Source organism: Cheilinus undulatus, linkage group 15 (genome assembly GCF_018320785.1).
Source record: "Cheilinus undulatus linkage group 15, ASM1832078v1, whole genome shotgun sequence".
NCBI classification, from domain to species: domain Eukaryota; kingdom Metazoa; phylum Chordata; class Actinopteri; order Labriformes; family Labridae; genus Cheilinus; species Cheilinus undulatus.
The window spans coordinates 25692000-25711308 of NC_054879.1; the positions used below are offsets into that span (position 1 = coordinate 25692000).

Here is a 19309-nt window from a genome sequence, read left to right on the forward strand (position 1 = left end):
AAAAAAGAGCTAAAAACAGAGCTCAACAAGCTCAACAGAGCTGCACTCAGCCAGCAGTGATCCAGAGCCACGGAGCGGGAGGCCCGTACAGTATCACATTACAATAACATACTCTCAAAGCCCTCCAGCCGTCACCCCCTCCTCCTCCCCCACTCCCTTCAGCCCCCCCCTCCCTCCTCAGAGCATCGCGTGAGAGCAGCAGCCGACTCTCCAACTTGATTGTGATTAATGCGCGAGGGCAACATATCCATGCCAGATCCGAGCTCCACACATTCTTAAGGTGGTCCGAACAACAAGTGGGAAACACGAGCGCAGCAACACAGAACCACAGTGTACACTTCAGCGTGTAGAACCGTGGATATTTCACAACATTTCATAGTGATTTATACACATAAACCTGTCATAACGATCACACAAATCTGCCAGGATCTGCGCGAACTTAATGCAGGTTAATTTCATTTAGTTTCTAACTTAGATAATTTACAACACGTATGCTTGCCTTTCACAAGTAACGATGGTGTTTCCTGTACTTTTAGACCCATCTTGCTCATTTCTATTGACAACACTGTCTTCTGTCTCATTTATACTCATATTGCTCTATTGTATTACTGGGCTTGTTGCCATGCAGTCTTACTGTTATATTTGCTGTCTTTGTTATGTGTGTTAATAGTAGGCTGTAGCTGAAACTTGAATTTCCTGGGATCATTAAAGCTCCATTCACCCACGTATCACCTATCTAATTTCTATTTTTTTCTAATTAACCAGACCTAAATGACTTCTTAATTGAAGTTTATATGTATACATGTATTAAAGCCCATCTTTAAACAAACTGCATTAAACAATTTAAGATTTATTTTAAAAAGAATGGTCTACATAACTTCAAACAACTTAGTTTTTCGTCACACTTGCTCTTGTGTGAAGTAGTTGATGTTTATTCTGTCTACTTGCAAATGTTGGCACTACATTCATCATCTGAAACGTCCTAATGTGACGTTTTGGTCACAGTTTCAATTTAAATAAAGGTAAAAACTGTAACTTTACGCAGCAGAGCAAAGCTTAAACTGTCCAGCACTGCAGCCGACTATTGCAGTGCCTTTCGATGCAAACCTCTTCATAACAAACTTTAATGTATATTTCAATTCACGCTATTATGGCAGGTCTTACTGTTTGAGCACAGGCTTCTTCCTCTTCTTGTTTGCATATGACCCCGGGTTTCCCGACATGGTGTCACCTCGGTTCAGTGCTCACAAACCTGAACTCAGACTTGTCTTCTTATTCACTCCTTTGAACAACCTCTCTCCATACAGTTGACAGTCCCTCTTAAAGTGAGTCAAACCTCCACGGTAAAAACCAGCCGAGCGCCGCGGAGGTTTGCAGCCGCGCTGAGGGCTCCCGTGGGCGGATACTGCTGCTGAGTTCGGTCGCTGGTGCGGTGCGGCTGAGACTGAGGCTGTAAACCGAGCTCTGTGTCCAGATTTACTGAGGGGGTAGTAAAGGGTAACTTTAGCAAACTTTAGGGCAGAATTGAGCCAATGTCCCACCCCCTAGTCTTTGGATAAAAAACAGAGCAGTATTATGATTATTGAGAGTCACTTGAGTTTTCCTCCACACACTCACACGGGGCGTTTTCAGGAAATGTGTACACACACTGAGTTCAGGCTGTCAAGCTCACTTTTTAAGGTGGACTGGACTCTTCTGGCATGTTGCTTAAGCTTCTGCTTTTGTAACATGAAAGATGAGAAGTGTTTTCTTTCTATTGGTTTGAAAAATGTGTTCATTGGTTGACTTTCCTGCCCACAGAAGGAAATATGGTAGAAAAGTTTCCATAACAATTTTCATATTATCTGGTGCACATGTATCATCTTTAACTCTCCACAGCAGTGGTTCTCAACTGGTGGGTCAGGACCTAAAAGTGGGTCACAGAGCTATTTTCAGCAGGTTGTGACTATGTGACCGGAAAAAAGGGGGAAAAAGTCTTTGTGTGGGGAAGCACTAAGCAGATACATCCATTGGTGTAGTGGTGCCTCAGAACCCCCCTGTGTTTTAAAAAACAAAGGCATGTAAGACCATCTTGCATGCTTAGTTCACCCAAAAATAAGATTTTGTCACATAACGCCTCTGCTCCAGGGAGCAAGGATCATAATGCAATTAACAGTCAAATAACTACAGATTATTATCAACTATGGCCTACCAGCTATGTGCCGAGACAACTACTAAATGAGTTTTATGTTTATTATTGAATTAGTTTGGTCAGGATAGAATGTTTTGTCCAGTGGAAGGACGACCCAGAGAGCACTTTATCACATTTGGTCAATGAAAAGGCTACATAAAAATCATTTTAAAATGTTTTTTGCACCAGAAAGACAACCCAGATGCCCAAGTTTTGTCCACAAGGAAAAGTATCCTGGAGGGCACTTTGTCCTCCAAAAGGGCACCCTAAGAGGCACTTTACCATGTTTGGTCCAATGGAAGGGCACACTGAGGGACACTTTATCACATTTTGTCTTAGAAAGGCAACCTTATGGGAACGAAATCATATTCTGGGCCCCTGGGGGGCACTTTATCTTTTCTTCTTTTTTTTTTTTTTGTGCAATGAAGGGCACAGTTAAAGATATTTCAATATGATTTCTCCACTGAAAAGGCACTGTGGAGGACATTTCATTGTGCTTTATCCAGTGGAAGTGTACCATGGAGGCCCCTAAAGATATGTGGTCTGTTTGAAGGGCATTCTAGGGGGCACTTGATCATTTTTTTGTCCACTGGAAGAGCACCTTTGATGGCAATTTACAGTGCTAAGTCTCCTGAAAGATCAGCCCTGGGGCTACTTTTTCATGTTTTGTCCAATGAAAGGTCACTTAAAGGACATTTTAATATGTTTTTCCCATGGAGAGGGCACCCTGGAGTGCACATTTTTATGTCATGTCTATGGGAAAGGTACCATGATTTGTCCCATGGAAGGGCGTAGGGTTAACTTTAACACATTTTGTCTAATGGAAGGACATACTGGAGGGCACTGTATCTTTTTTGTTGTCCAATAGAGGGCACTATAAAACGTATTTGAATATATTTTGTCCACTAAGAGGGCAGCTAGGGCATTCTGTCACATTTTCTCAACTAGAAGAGCACCCTGGTAGGCAATTTACAGTGCTTAGTCCCCTGAAAGGCCATCCTTGGGGGCACTTTGTCATGTTTTGTCAGTGAAAGGTCACTGTCAAGGATACTTTAACATGTTTTTCCCATGGGAAGGGCATCATGGAGTACACGTTGTCGTGTTATGTCAGGATAAGCGACCCTGGAGGGCACTTTATTACATTTTGTCAAATGGAAGGACAGCCTGGAGGGCACTTTTTCACATTCTGGCCACTGAAAGGATGCCATAAGGGGCACTTTTTCCTGTTTTCTAAAATTAAAGGGCAGCCTCAGCAATACAGATGAGCTTTAGGCTGCTATAAGAGCAACCTGGGCTTCATAACACCCCAGCAGTGTCACAGACTGATTGACTCCATGCTAAGATGCAGTTATTTGTGCAAAAGGAATGACTGAGTGGATAAATGAGCCCAGTTTTTCAGAATGGCAACATTTCTGATTTATAAATCTTTTTCTTTTGGACTCATGTTTTGTGACAATATTTTCCTGTATTTTCAGATGGTGTATTTAAATTTTTTGTGATCTGAAAGCAGTAATCATCTTCATAATTTAAACAAAAGAAGTCTGAGATGAGTCTAGAGTTTATGGAAATGTCACTTCACAAATTAAATCACAGGAAAAACAATTAACTTTAATGATATTCTATTTTTAGGTGTACTTGTAGTTAATAGTCTCACACTATATGTTAACACCTGTTTTTATATGGCCACACAAATATCCTAATATCCTATCCTGTTATTCCACAGTATTGTGCAGTGGAATGAAAATATCAGCCTCAACCCTTGTAGAATTTGCTTCAAAGTGTTTTGCATGGATTGTCTTCTTTTTAGCCAGAAACAAGATTTAGGTGGGGAGCTTTCTGGGCGATGTTTCTTCCATTACTGGGTTAGGTTTATTTCTTCCACACCAAATTGGGAAAGAATTTCTTTATGATCCTGGCTTTGTGCACAGAAGCTTTGTCGTGTTCAAACAGGAAGGGGCTTTCCCCCAAAGTGATGCCAAAACTTTGGAAGCATGCTATTGTCTAAACTATCATTGTATGCTGCAGAAATTAGACTTCCTCTGAAATTTGTTAGGAAGACAAGAGCCAAGCCCAAACCGCAGAAAACACTCCGAGACCAAAAGTTCTCAGATACATGTGTACAGAAGAGCTTACATAAATCAAACCAACCAATTCATTTCATAGTTTGTGTATGGATTTAGTAGCAGGCTCTATTTCCACATGCTTTAATGTTTTAATCACTGGTGCCTTAAATCTCTCCAGTACATAATTCATTGCACAGACCCCAACAAGAGGATCAAGAAAATCGATGATCAAAATAAGTGAAAGTATGATATTATGTCACTAAAGGCCCAAATTGCCTTTTAAGTGTCCAAGAACTTCAAAGTACAGCATGTAGAACTTTTGCACTAAAATGTCCAATGTTGTAAATTAATCTACACTCAGTACCCCACCATGACAAAGTGAAAATAGAATTTTAAGAATTTATATTTAGAAATACTCTGGATCTCTGACTGAGCTCCAGGGATCCTCCAAGAGATGGAACAAAGTTCCAGAAGAACAACCATCTCTGCAGCCGTCCACCAATCTGGGCTTTATTGAGGAGTGGATAGACGGAAGACTTTCCTGAGTGCAAAACACATGAAAGCCATTTCAAGATTGCAGATCAGATCCTGAAGGACTGGGACTGGGAGACTGGTCAGGGTTGAAGGAAAGCTGAATGGAGCAAAGTACAGAGATATCCTCAATGAAAATCTGTTAAGCAGCACTCAGGACCTCAGACAAGGCCTTAAAGGTTCACCCTCCAACATAACAATGGCCCTGAGACCACAGCCAAGACAACACAGGAGTGGGTTACCCAGGACTTCCTCTAGATCAGTTTACGGTCCATCACAGCTTTACTGCAGTTTGACTGCGTATCCAGCCGCCCATCAACACTGCCTGCCCATCGACTGTGTTTTCGGTGCGCAGCATGGAGCAGCACCACCGGACTGCTAACCCGTGAGACTAAATCACGCCCCGCCATGCAGGTAGATACTTAAGGGTTATAAAAACATAATAAACACACAAGGAGGTTTTTGTCCTGAGCTGCAGGAGTTGTAGAAGGTTGGACTTGCATGGATCTTTTATGTCCTTTCATATGGATTTTTGTGCTTGAACCATGGGTGAGTGGCCAATTTATTAATAAATACACTTCCTCTGATCCTTCTGACCTGTTGACTCCAGATTCTGCTAAGCTCCAGTTTGACGTTATGTCGATGTAGTACAGTGAAATACAATCTGGCAGTTGTCTGGCATCAACACAGAGTATTTTCTTCTAAAATTTAACACGATATTTTAATTTGGTTTCTGCCCCACTTGATCCACTCCATGCTGGCATTCAGCAAAAATAGAAAGTCCTGCGTATCTTCTGTGGTGAGCTCAGGAATGGAGCTTTGATGGGGCAGAGACCAGCTGCAGCAGAACCAGTGGAAGCACACTCATTGACCAAAACTGAAACCTATCTGTTCCGGTGCCTTGATGGAGCCGAGATGGACTGACACTTATCTAGTGGAATTTAGGGATTAGGGACGACTCTGTGAATGTCCTATAGTGGCCCAGCTAGAGCCCTGACCTATTGAACATCTCTGGAGAGACCTGAAAATATAGCCATCCACCACCAATGGTCCCCATCCAACCTGACTGAACTAGAGAAGATTTCCAAATAAGAATGGCAGAAAATCTGTCAGACCAGCTATGCAGAGCTTGTTGCATCATATTCAAAAAAGCTAAAGGCTGTAACCTAAAGGTGCTTCAACTAAGTTCCAAGATGAGGGTTTGAATACTTATGTCCACGCGATATTCCAGTTTTTTATTCAAAATAGATTTGCAAAAAATACTAAAATTATGTTTTCACTTTGTCTTTCGGGTAGTGAGAGTAGATTAATAGGAGAAACTGTAGCATCAGGCTGCAACATAACAAAAGTGAAAAAAGTACCATCCACCTCACTGATATCAAAGAGAAGGAAACGTCTCTCTGGTTTACCTTTAGTGTTATTTGATCTCTTCTAACTTTGAAAGTAGGTCGTTTCAAAGGTGATAGTTATCAGCTCACCTTACCCACACATGAAGTGACAGCCAGCGACATGTTATGGACAGTTCCCATGGCAACCATTGACACCCTGTGCTCTCAGCATCTTTCCTGTGTAAACAGCCATGTTTATCTTGGGCACGGTGTACTTCCTCATTACAGCTGTCTGTCATCTGCACATTCTCTGCTTCATGTTGTCACTTGTTCAAACCATAAACTCCACTTCCTGATGGCACCAAGACAGAACATTTTAATCATAAGACAACATGTAGGCTGTTTTTAAAATTTAACCTTTAAGTTGCATCCACTTGATTTCATTTGTAAATGCAGGATTGATTGGCTGTTTTGAGAAAAACAAGGTTTGTTTTGATTCTGCAGAGCTTGGTGAGAGGCTGTTTGGTGTTTTTACAGACTCAGTTTAATTGATTGTGTCACTATTGTCAAAACATGTACTATTTGTTTCAGATTAGCATCTGAATAAGCAGAAAACTGTTATGCACCTAGCAACAAAGTGCAAACACGAAAAAACGCAGTGCGCAGATGTGTTTTCATCCGCCTCTGACAGCTGATAGTTCAAACGTGGGATGACTGAGAGATGCCTGGGGTGGAGGATTTGATTTGGAGGGGCTCTCGTGTCTAAGGAGTCAAAGTTTCCATCTTCTGATCCTTTTTTGTCACAAATCTTCTTTAGGAAACTCAAAAATAACATGACCTGAGGTATTTTTTTTTGTTTGTGAATCTTTTTGATCACTGTTTCTGACACAGGTTCACATCTGTCAACACTCTGCTGTTATAATATTAAAAAAAATAGCCCAGATTTTATACATAATCTGAATGCTGATATACATAAATGATAAGATTCATATCTTATTTATCACCACCTTAAACTTTGACTCACATCCTTGAGGAAATAGCTTATGTTGTAATCTGTGTGCAATCATTTTATTTTCCCCATGAAATCATCATGTTTTTATTCCCACTAATTGCAGTTATTTTCTGCCTGGTTAAAAGTTAAAATTTGCAAAATTAATGGACATCTCAAAAGGAAATTTATTCTGGACCTTCCTCTGTGCAAAGCACACAGAGTGCACACATTTCAGCAACAGAGGGAAGAAGTTCACGAGGTATTGCACTGATCTGAGGGTTTAATAAAATCACCAACTGAGTTAATACACAGCTCAGAATGTCAGTTCTAACACATTAAAACTAAATACAGCAAGTTATATATGCAAACTGCACCAGATGTCAGACATTGCATCACATGACCCAGCATCACACACACATCCATGAAATATTTAATTCTCAGTCCTGAAATGTCGGTTTTCCCCTTATAAAAAGAAGGGGAAATGATTTGACACACCTGCTAATTACGTAATTCAGGTGTTTCAATCAGTCCTGTTGCCACAGGTGTATAAAATCAAGCACCTAGCCATGCAGTCTCCATTTACAAACATTTGTGATCCTAAATGGGTTGTTGTGAAGAGCTCAGTGACTTCAAGCTTGGTACTGTGATGGATGTCACCTTTGCAATAAGACAGCTGGTGAAATTTCACCCCTGCTAGATATTCCACAGTAAACTGTAAGTGATATTATTGGACATTTAAAGCATTTAGGAAGCCACGAAATGGAAGATCATGTAAAATCACAGAGCAGGGCCAAAGACTGTTATGGTGCATGGTGGATAAAAGTTGCCAACGCCCTGCTGATTCTGAGGAGGTATTAATGTAATGGTTTTCCCTGGCCGAGCAGCTGCATGCAAGCCTCACTTCACCAAGTCCAATGCCAAATGTCAGATGGTGTGGTGTAAATCACACTGACACTGGTGGAGCGGTGGAAACTTGTTTGAATGATGTTTGGCAGTCAGATTGGGAGTCTGGGTTTGGTGGATGCCGGGAGCACGTTATGTGCCTGACTGCACTGTGCCGACTATGAAGTTTGGCGGATAATGGTATGTGACTGTTTTTTAGGGATTGGGCTAGGCTCCTTATTTCCAGAGAAGGCCAGTTTAATTCTTCAGCATACAAAGACCTTGTGGACAATACCATGCTTCGAACTTTGTGGCAACAGTTTGAGGAAGGCTCTTTGCTATTCCAACATGACTGTACCCCAGTGCACAAAGCAAGGACTATAAAGACATGGTTTGATGAGTTCAGTGTGGAAGAACTTGACAGCCCTGACCTCAACCCCTATTGGGATGGAGTGGAACTCCATATTAAAGTACATGTATTTGACTACAATAACATTACAGTCCCTGTTGTTGTAATGATCAGGTGTCTGAATACTTTTGTCCATATTAGGTTCAAAAGAAAAGGGATAAACCTGAGCCCCTGAGTTTAGTTTCTGTTGCTCTGACTGGTACATGATAAATGTGACAGACTGAGTATTTGTCCAATCACTGTCCACGATTTCATTCAAAGGTATTGCCCTTTCCAAACACAAACTATCTAAAATAGCTCGTCAGGGAACGTGAGTCCCAGTGAACTTGACTTGTGACCTGTGAACTTGACTTGTGACCTATGAACTCCAAAACCAAATCATTTCATCCTTGGGTCAGGGTGAAAACTTGTGCTTTGTTAGATGAGAATCTGTTCAGTTGATTGGTCCAGACAGAAGGGCAGACAGCCAAAAAACATAATGCCTCCTATCAAGGTTATCGGCTTCACCAAGGCATAAAAATAGGAGAAAACTGTCCTGATGTATAAATCTAGCAATCCACAGACAGAGTATAAGCCTCAAAGACCCATTACAAAACAGGGAATGTGAATTTGCCGGCTGCTTCTCCACTGAACCTGGTGTGTGGCTGCTGTTGATCGCTGTTCGGCTGTTCCCATGCATTGCAGTTTCTCCGTGTGCTTGTTTATATGTCTCTGAAACATTCCTGTGTGACAGCCACCGGTGCTTGGCCATCACCACCAGCCTCCCTCCGTTTCTTTATTTCACACTAACTTTAGAGCCGTGTTTTATTCAGCCCAGCAGCGGTTTTCCATGAGGGAGGCAAGTATACTTCACCGACTTTTATTGTCCTCCACCCACACTGCATTATCGCCCCCAAACTTAGTACAACAGCAGTTATTTCTACTGTTTTAATTTTAACATTTGAGCAGTTCAGTCGGTTCAAATGAGAGCTCTGAGAGTATTTAAGGATAAGAGAATGAGTTTAAAAGGAAATCTTTAAGTAATTTTGCTTTTCCCTTTAAACTAAAGCAACAAAATCTCAGGGTACTTGCAAACTTGCTCAAAAATGTTGAAATTTTCTTGAAATTTTCCATGTGTGCTGCATGTTTTAACAAAAACAGATGAATTATTCACCTGAAACTTTCAGTAAATTTCCCATGAGGTCAGGGTAAACGCAGCTGGAAATATTCAGGAAAATTCAAGGCAGGCGAATCAGAGAGGGACTGCTACTGACACACAGCTGATGCAATCTTTGTAAACATCATCTTTTCTATTTGCCACCATGCTCTCAGCTCTTTTGTCAAAATAGAAAGTATGGTGGCATATAGAATTATATTAAGTCATCATTTTAGTCTCTGATGGTGCAGTCTCACTGAATCCAACTCCAATGCTTACTTGCCTTCCTGAAATGAGGAATCTTTCAACAGGAACTGCTCCGTACAATGCAGATTTACTGATTGATAAAGTATCATTTCTGTTTCAAAGAGACAAGCCACCTGGCTTCATGCTGCAAATGCTCCCAGAATGCTTTGCAAAGTGCTTAAAGCTGGAAGGCATTGCCACTTTTTAGATAACCTTTCACCCTCAGTTTCTAAAATTTCTCCATTAAACTGAAATAGTTGTCTTACAATTAAGTTAATAATCCACACAGGTGCACCTTAAAACAACAGAGGATTAAAACTAACAGTTCAGGAAAATCAAAAATCCACTGTCTAAAAATGTCAGAATACTGTGGAAAGTCCACCAAAGTTTCTTGTCAGTTATTTCAGTCCTGAAAGGAGCTCTAATCAGCAATTAACCTTTTCATGTTCATCAGTGTAGTGTTTGAATCAAGCTTCTCAGTTGTCCATTCCTCATCTTGTCCTATTACTTCCTTATAGAAAGGGGGGATCCTATCCTGCTGTCTGCCTCACCTCTTCAGGTACATAAAGACCTCACAATGGAATCTATTTGCCTAAGACATTTTACAGCTTCAAAAAATTTAAAAACTTGTAAAATAAATCATTGTTGAACTCCTACTAAGTCTCTCCCGACTGAATTATTCAAAGACTCTACCATTTCAAAAAGCAACAGAGATGGGTGAGTTCAGCAGTCCATCACTACAGGCTTTGAGAGATTCAGTGGGGCTCTGTTGCTTCTTGTGCTGTTTCTGCATCATTCTATACATTTAATGTTGTCCTGCCATAGACATCCAATCCAATGGTAGAGCACTAAAAAATACTTTCAAACCACGCAATGACCAAATAAAATGCTGCACCCCCCTACAATGTTATTTAGCATACGCTTTTGTCTGAAGCAAACCTAAGATTGGTGTTTGTACACAGTAAATTTACCTGATTAACAGCAACAATCATAAAACAAGGGAAAGACTCAGGACAAAATCCTGGCTGGAATTAAGGTACAGTTGTGTTTATGGTTGTGAGCGGTGAAAGTACATATGATTCGTCTGGTGATGCTACCGGTGTGCTCGCTCTCATTGGTTGTTGCGGGTACTCCGTCAGCGGCAGTACAACCTAGAATCGTAAATATCAAACATGTTTGATATTTACGATTCAGGGTCTGGGAGGCTACAACGCAATTTGGAGCAGTAAATTAATCGTGTTAACACCATGCACATGTAGACTACTCAGACAAATAATCGTTTGCAACAAGGCTCCAGCCGGTATACACCCCCACGATCGTTGGGGGGGATCAAATTTTGGCCAAAATCGGGCTTAAAATCCTGTAGTGTGTGACCGGCCTAAAGGGGGTTTGTTTGACCACAACAATAGTGCAAACGACGGTGAATATTCTGGCTGGTGGTTGGCTGTAGCACTGGCAGAGAGATGAGACACTGCAAAAACGAGGACAAAATGGAGTTAAAAAAGTTAAAAACTCATTGAAAAATCACAAGAATCAAAGATGGAAGAGGAGCCAGGTTACCTGACTAGAAGCTGTAGTTTACTGGTGTCTGAAAGTTTAGCACCAGGTGTGTAGATCTTGATTGCCAAGGCTTATCTGCAGCTGGGACACCTAATGAGCTGCAGCTGTGACTGTCCATTAGTGAGGGCAGCTGAATTACCCAAATTTCTTTTTTATTTCATAATAAATAATAGTTCAAAGTGGCAAAATAAATTGCAGATATGGGCAAAAGTAGCCAGAAAATGGGGGAAAAGTGGTTAAAATTGGTCTAAAAGCTTTTTGCTGCTTTTAGACCAATTTAGAAAGAAAGAGGGGAAAATTGTCAAAAAGTTAAAAAAAAATAAAATAAAATGGCAACATATGTCAAAAGATGGCTAAAATTGGCAAAAAAAAAAAAAAAATTGCAGAAATGGCCAAAAGTAGCGAAATAGGCAGAAATGCGCTAATATGGACAAAAAGTGGCAAAAAAATTGGCAAAAGGTGGCTAAAAAAGGCATAACTTTGCAAAAAGATGTGGCAATAATAAAAGTTAAGAGATAAAGTGGCAAAAATGGGCAAAAATGGGCAAAAAGTGGCAATTGATGTGGCAATAAGGGATGGAAAAATTAGTGAAAGGGGTTAAAAAGTAGCATTAATAAATAATTCCAACATCACAACCCAAAAACACCTGACCATGTTTAGCTCTGAAATGAGGTAACTGTTAGCCAGGATGCTAGCATGTAGGCCTGTTACTATGATTTGTTACTTGTGAAGCTACAAATTGACTCTTTCAGAATACCGTTCGAGGCTAGAAAAAGCCCAATTTTATGCATGCCCAATCTCCAGTTTCCATAGGGTTCAGCAAACCAATCACCAATGAATAAAGATAAGATATAGTAATAATAGTAATAATAATAATAAGATAAAGATAGGTTTGCAGATACAGCTGCTGTTGTACACTGGTATATGTCTGATCTAAAAATGTTATTTTAACCTTTAATAAATTCTAATAAGTATTGCTTTACTGCCATGAGTTTAATATCGAGATTAAACTTTATGGGCGCACGTATTTTGGTGGTGGATTTACTGCCACAGCTGCAGTAATGGGCGGAAAATGAGACAACCCTGCATCCACCTACCATGATCTCCTGTCTGCTGTCAGCGCTGTGAGAGCTGCAGAGGCTGAAACAGGCGGAGGCTTGACAAGAAGCAGGACGGCTGCCCTCTGGGGAGGGAAGAATCGCGTGTGAAGGACGGGAGGGCAGTTTTTAACACAGCGAGATGTAAGTGAGCTCCATTATACCCTCAAACCACAGCTCCATTAAAGTGAACATCGGGCCGTATAAAGCTCCCTGTGAGGGTCATGATTTCTCTGCATCTAAACTTGTGTGGTCAAGTGTGATGTTATTAGTTTGGTATGGATGTTACTACTGTGTGTTTGGTGGACAGCCAGAGGGACAGACCCTGCCATATGAAATCTGAAGAGCAGAACCAAATCTTTTTAGGTGCAGATTTTCTTCATGTTGCAGAACAAATTAAACAGCCTGTGTCCAATTTGTAGTCCTGAAAATTTTATGGGAAGATTGTTGTGCTGAAAAATGACACAGAAACCAAACTATTAACCTTTTAAAGGTCTTTCCAAGCTCCCAACTATTCACTTATTCCTATTACTGTTGCTCTTAAAGTTCCAGCATTTCAGACCTTTGTTTATTTTGTTTTGTTAAGAGATTTATTGATGTGAAAATCAGCAAATACTAAGGCCCACAAAGTTAATCCTTACCTTCCTTTCCACACAGTCAAGTCAAACAAATTTCACCTCCAGGATGCGCATGCAGTCTTGCCTTGCTTCCAGTGCATTCTGGGACTGCTTCAAGTTGTTTTTTTTAGTGCATTTCTCCCTCAATATTGGAAATTTTGAATGAAAACAAAATGTCTGTTTTCTGTTTAGCAATTATGCTGATGTGTAATTGTTCTGTTCAGGTGTGTTCTTGTTTTGGTTGAGAGCCGCTGGTGGTGGACTTTTACAAATTGGGTGTTTAGTGGTGGTTTTTCAACAAATGATGGTTTTAATGGGGGAATTAAGGTACACGGTCTTGTAGAAGCCACAAGCAATTCTTGTCAACATAGTTTTAAAAGGTACACAGTTCAGTCAGGAACAGTCTCATCATACATATATTTTTATCTTTCTGAGGTTGATTTGTCATTTATTTCTACATTTTTTGATGATTTATTTTGTTTCTGTTAACAGGTTTGTGCTTACTACAAAGAATATGTGGTTTCATGTCAAAATTCTGCAAAATTTCACCATTGGGTGAGAGGGAGAATTGACACAAGCTCGGTCATACTTAGGATGTCTGTGAGTCTTTCCAGGCGAATGGGAAAATAATCTATTGAAAAAATAACACTCCACACCTTTAGGGCAGAATAAAAGGTGGATGTGGCGAGGAAACACAGCCAAGGGTATCATCCAGGCAGGTAGTAGGTTTGCAATGAGCTGCTGGTCGTGCTGTGGATGTCCCAAAGGCCTGGAAACCACTGGCGCTCTCCTGGAGTATTACAGGAGCCTGGACAAAACCCTAACCCCTGATGCTGAGCAACACACATATGTCAAGCTTGACTTTAGCTGCCCTCTAACCCCTTTACTCCTGGGTTTTGGCACATCGGGCCCTGTGATGAATCCTTTGTGCCCTGCATGCCTAAAGCTAATGCACACCACTGTAGGGATGACTTACAAATAGAAGTCTGTGCATTTAGATGTGTTTTGAAGTTGACCGGATGCGTTACATGTTTTCCTGCTGTTTGGATTGATCTGCTTTACGTGGATTGCAGCAATTTGGCTGTGGCTGCTGGTAAAAATAGACCTGGTGTGTAGCTTGAGAGGAGCTTCTGGGACACACCAGAGACAGACCGGAGCATGTGCAGAGGAACTGCAAACATCTACTAGAAAGGGAGCGATTCGCTCTGCTGGATGCTTCATGAGTTTATCCAGGTTAAGATGCAAAAATCTGCTGCAAATAGTGTTACTGTTAAAAGTTAGTTTAGTGTGGACAATCTTTGAGTGGGACTTTAATATCATTTAGACTTTAGGGCAAAAGAAATGCAGTTACCATAAGGATAATTAGTGTAATGTTGTGCTGTAGGTTTTCTTTTTGTGCAGAAAACACTGACTACCCTTCTGTTGCCATGCTTTGGACTTGTTTTAATGATAAACAATGCAGAAACCTCCCTGCTGGAGCTGTTAAACTCAGTCCAAACTGCAGAGGAGTGAAATAATAAAAATGTGCTGTAAAACCAGGGGAAATTTGGCACACAAAAATTCACCAAACCTCTCAGCTGGCCCTTGCGGGGCTCCAGCCGTGAGACCTGAATGTGGAGTATTGTTGTTTTATTGTACACTAATTACTCTGGTTCCTGTGTGTGTGCTTATGAGTTTGTCAGGGTGTGTGCACAGGAAAAAGTTTGTATTATAAATATGTGTACAATTAATATTTCTTATTTAATCAATGCAGTGCGATTATCTATGACATGAACATGTTACCTTTGCAGTATTTTTCACTTTTCCTGAAGGTAACATTTTTGACTGTATTTTTTTTAGTTGGCTATTCCTGGATTTTATAATAAAATGTGATTCAAAGAGCAGGACCAGGTGGCTCTGACTCTCCTATGAATCCCATGCAACGCTTTATGGTTAATCCTTTATTTGTTTATAATTTGTTGAGTTTTATTTAGGCCTGTCAATATAAATGTGTTAACACTTGAGATTAAACTTTAAAGCTTAATGCATAAAAAAATGACGCAATGAGATGAGTGAGGAGACAGACCCAGGTCTGCTTCATGGCTAATATTAATTAACATTAACACTGATGTTGCTAATATTAATCCTCAGTGAATTAATTACACTGTAGTTTAGGAACTGTGTATTAGGACATGGACAAAAGCCGCGGCCTGTCAGGAGAGGAGCAAAACCGTCTTCTCCGCCAAGAGGAGCTTACAGTGTGGCTCTTTGTTCTTGTTTTGATAATGAGATGTGGTCCAGTTCTGATTAAACTGCCACCATACCAATGCTAAAGCCAAGCTAACGGCTCCACCAGCTCTCATTGTATATACAGACCTGCACTACAGACCCACTGTTTCTAGCTCTTAATTGTATAAATAATTGTGGTCCAGTTGTGATAAAACTGCCACCATACTCCACCGAGCTGAATACGGAAGTTGTTGTCAGCTCACAGTACAACTAAACCCCTCCTGTAGCTACTGCCTCGTTCAACTCAAATGACTTTAGATGGTTTAGATCAAAGGACTCCCTCTCCTTGGGAATCAGGATCCCTACTGTTCTACACCATGCTCTTGGGATAGCTTGTTTCTTTCATATTAACCTATTAATCGAAATCTAAGGACATCAGGGGCGCTTTTATAGACCCTGCAGTGGACTCTGCTTTTCCCTGGGGCCGAATAAGCCTTTGAACACCTTACTACAGCCTGCCACCCCCTCCACCTTGGTATTCCCCCATCCATACTAGACTCTGTCTCTCCTAAAGGTAGCATAGGGAGCATCGGGGGAAGGCCTGGCTCCCTGATCTTCCCTGGATCTGAATGAGTCTGTCTTAAATGCTCTTCTACCTCTTGCCAGGATGACTTGAGTTTCCCTCCCTTTTCCTGACTGAACAGTCCTTCAACAGACTTAAATGGATCTGTATTAAAAGCCGTCCTACTCCTTCTGCTTCCTTTTCCTCCTCAATGTTTGGGCTGAGCTGGGGTAGGAGAGGACAGGCTCATTCCAGGCTGGATTTTTTAGGTTTGAGCTAGGCTCTCTTCTACACCACCCCTACCACATGCACATATAGCAACTCACATCTGTGTTACATTCATTTTTGAGCATGTGCACACCTGACATGTTGAACAGACATAGGGGGTACATGGTAGCAATCATACACATATGAATAATTAACAACAAGTACATCTCTGGTCTAAGCAGTTTTGCCCAGTACCATCATAAAGACCACACACTTCCTTTGAGGATTTGGTCATAGTGACAGTTTTTCCTGTCCTCACACTGTTCTCCCATCACACAGATGTCACAGAAAAGAGGTTTAGGTGGATTGTAAAAATACAGGGTCATTGTAGACACTCCTAGGAAAAGATGACAGTTTTGGTAAAATGTTATAAAGAAAAGAAAACAAATCCAGTGGCATGTCCAACAAACATGACCACAATCTTTCCAAAAGTTTCAGTGAGTACTTTGAGTTTCCTGAACCCAACATTTATTAAAGTAATTGAATTACGCTCAAGTGGATATTGTAGGAAGACAAATAAAACACGATGCTACAGTGAATCTTTGCACATGAATGAAAATATTTTTTCTCTGCAGTTTATATGAAAAAGTTTGTTTTATTTAGCAAACAAGTGTGTAATATGACCTGTTTTTATCCATGCATCCAACATTTTTATCTCCAAGTTGTCGCTTTAACCACATTCTAGCTCATCTTGCAAGGATCTTTGGTAACTATCTACCTGGTCTCAGTAACTGCTACTTGTTTAAAATTCACATGACAACTTCAATTTCTTTAATCACAATTTTACAAACTTTTTTTTTCTTTCAGGGGATAACCACATATCTTCAAATTCGTGGTTGTGTGTTTATGATGCTTAAAAGTTAATCTTTGCTCAAGGGGAGGAGTTCCAGTAACTTGGGGTCTTGTTCCTGGATGTGGGTGGAATAGGCCGTGACATTCAACAGCAGATGCATGCAGAGCCAGCAGAATTGCGCTTGTCGAAGTCAGGCCTGCCCACAGAATTAACTGGGCCCCTGAAAAACCCAGTGACGGAACCCTCCCCGATAGTGATTTATTTATGATCAATGCATGTGTGTTGGATTAGATGCACTGGTGCAAGTGTCCTGGCTAACAGTTACCTCATTTTGGAGTGAAAAAGTGTGTCAATCATTGGGTCTAATGTTACAATTGTTTAAACGTACCACTTTTTAACAACTTTTCACCACTTTTCCCACCACTTTTTGCCACTTTAAACCCTGTTTTTGCCTTTTTTATGCTTAGTTTTGCCTCTTTAAACCGGTTTTTGCCACTTTTTTGCTACTGATGGCCCATATTACCATTTGTTGCCACTTTTAACCCATTTCTGCCCCTTTTGTTTGCCAAGTTTAGCTCATTATTGCCACTTTTTGTGATTTAAACCTTTTTTTTACCCTGTAACACATTCTTTCCATTACTGCCACTTTTAACCTGATCTGTCACTTTTTTTTTTTGCTACTTTCAACAAATTCCTGCCACTAATTTAAAAAGTTTATCACCTTTTTGCCACAGTAAAGAGAGATCTAACCTGACTTTTTGGTTATGCAGCTACTGCCCCGTGCTTTCTACAGTCATCAGGCCTCCAGGCAAAGGCCCAGTTGCCCTAATGATTAACCCAGCCTTGGAGCTGAAACACCGGTTCTCACACTGCATGAAATATGCAATGCTGCATTTGACTGTCAGCCATGTTTACATTCATGGTCTCCTAGCCTACAGAGTCAAACACACAGTGAGTCACACATGTTTGCTGACAGGTCATAGTAGTTATGTAAAGTTTTGAGCATTCAGGTGTGAGTGAGCTGTGAGGGGAAAGTGTAAGAACAGAAATAGATGAGACTAACCAAACCAGACAGCCATTATATATCTGTGAGGTCACTGTGATCGCTGTGAAACCAGATTTAGAGACAATAGAAACATTCAAATACCAATGTTACTACAGAAGTTTTCTTCTAGCCTACGTGCATAGCTGCACTCGTCACAACTGTGCTACAAAGACTATGAGATGCCAGTCATTTTTTGAACTCAGATTATGTAAATTACAATCAGGACTGAGACTAAAACCATTACAAATATTTTCTCATGCTGAAAGTGAGATAGCCAGGGGTTAGAAGATGAATGCAATAAAACCTGGGTTGTTCAATATGATCCTGAAACAAAACTGCAGTCAGTGCATTGGAAAACCCCATTGTCACCAAGGATAAAGAAAGCATGACATAGCAAGTCCAAACACAAGGCCATGTTGATTGTTTTCTTTAACACTAAGGGGATCATTTTGGAGGATTGGGTTCCAGAAGGGTCACTGCTGAATCAACATGATGACAAACAGGTTTTAGAAAACCTGAGAGAAAAAGTCTGAAGAAAGAGACCACAATAGTGGGAAAATGGTTTCATTTTTCATAGGGACAACACTCTTTCTGGACCAAAACCTAATCACAGTGCTCCCTACTCACCTGATCTAGCACCGTATGACTTTTTCCTTTTCCTGTGTGCTCAAAGGAACACGTTTAGAGTCTGTGTCAGATGTTGAGAAAAGAACCACCGAGGTTCTGAGACAGCTGCTTGAAGAAGACCTACTTCAATCAGTAAAGACCTGAATGCAGCGGTTTGTTGATGCAGAAGGGGAGGAGATTGAAGGAGAAAGACAATGACTAATGTTTATGCTAATTAAAACTGTGTTATAGCATTAGTCTTGTTTTTTTAATAGCCATACCTCATAAATGCAGGTACATAGATCTACCTTTAGCAGCAAGGAAGGGTATAGCTTTAGACTGGAACATCCAGATCCCAGCAATAGACCGTTTGTAGAACGACCTCTTAACCTACCTTATCTTAGACAATTCCTATTTTGCAATGTAAAAGTCTGACACCAGTGTTCGATCTGGGTGCATTAATTCTGTTTTTTCTTTTGTTTATCCTCGTCTGGCTATGCCTTTTTTATGTTTTACATACATTTTGAACATTTTTAAGATTTAAGTATTTGAAAATTATCCATTTAGAAAAGCAGCATTTGGGGTGTCCAAGATTTATTTGATGGGTGCAGCCACCTCTTACCATCCCCTGGATACACCCTTGCATGCTGAATCAGACATACCTATGAAATCACTATCTGATGTGAAACTGAAACAGGATGCTTCAGGTTCCACAGGAATTTCCAGGACTGACTTTTGACCACCATAACATTCCAAACCTCAGAGATGCTGACTGAACAGATTATTGACAATTATTATT

At 40.6% G+C, this 19309-nt stretch overlaps 1 protein-coding gene across 3 annotated transcripts in view; it reads right to left on the bottom strand.

Moving 5' to 3' along the window:
• The window catches only part of LOC121522388 (aryl hydrocarbon receptor-like), a 62208-nt gene extending 60597 nt beyond the window's left edge, over positions 1-1611 (bottom strand). For 2 of the 3 annotated variants that reach the window (XM_041806689.1, XM_041806688.1), the window contains exon 1: positions 1165-1611. In XM_041806689.1, coding sequence (XP_041662623.1) covers positions 1165-1223 — 59 coding nt within the window. In that variant the 5' untranslated portion in view covers positions 1224-1611. The remainder of the gene's footprint in view (positions 1-1164) is intronic. The other variant, XM_041806690.1, reaches the window with a different exon arrangement.
• Positions 1612-19309: the final 17698 nt, after the last annotated feature.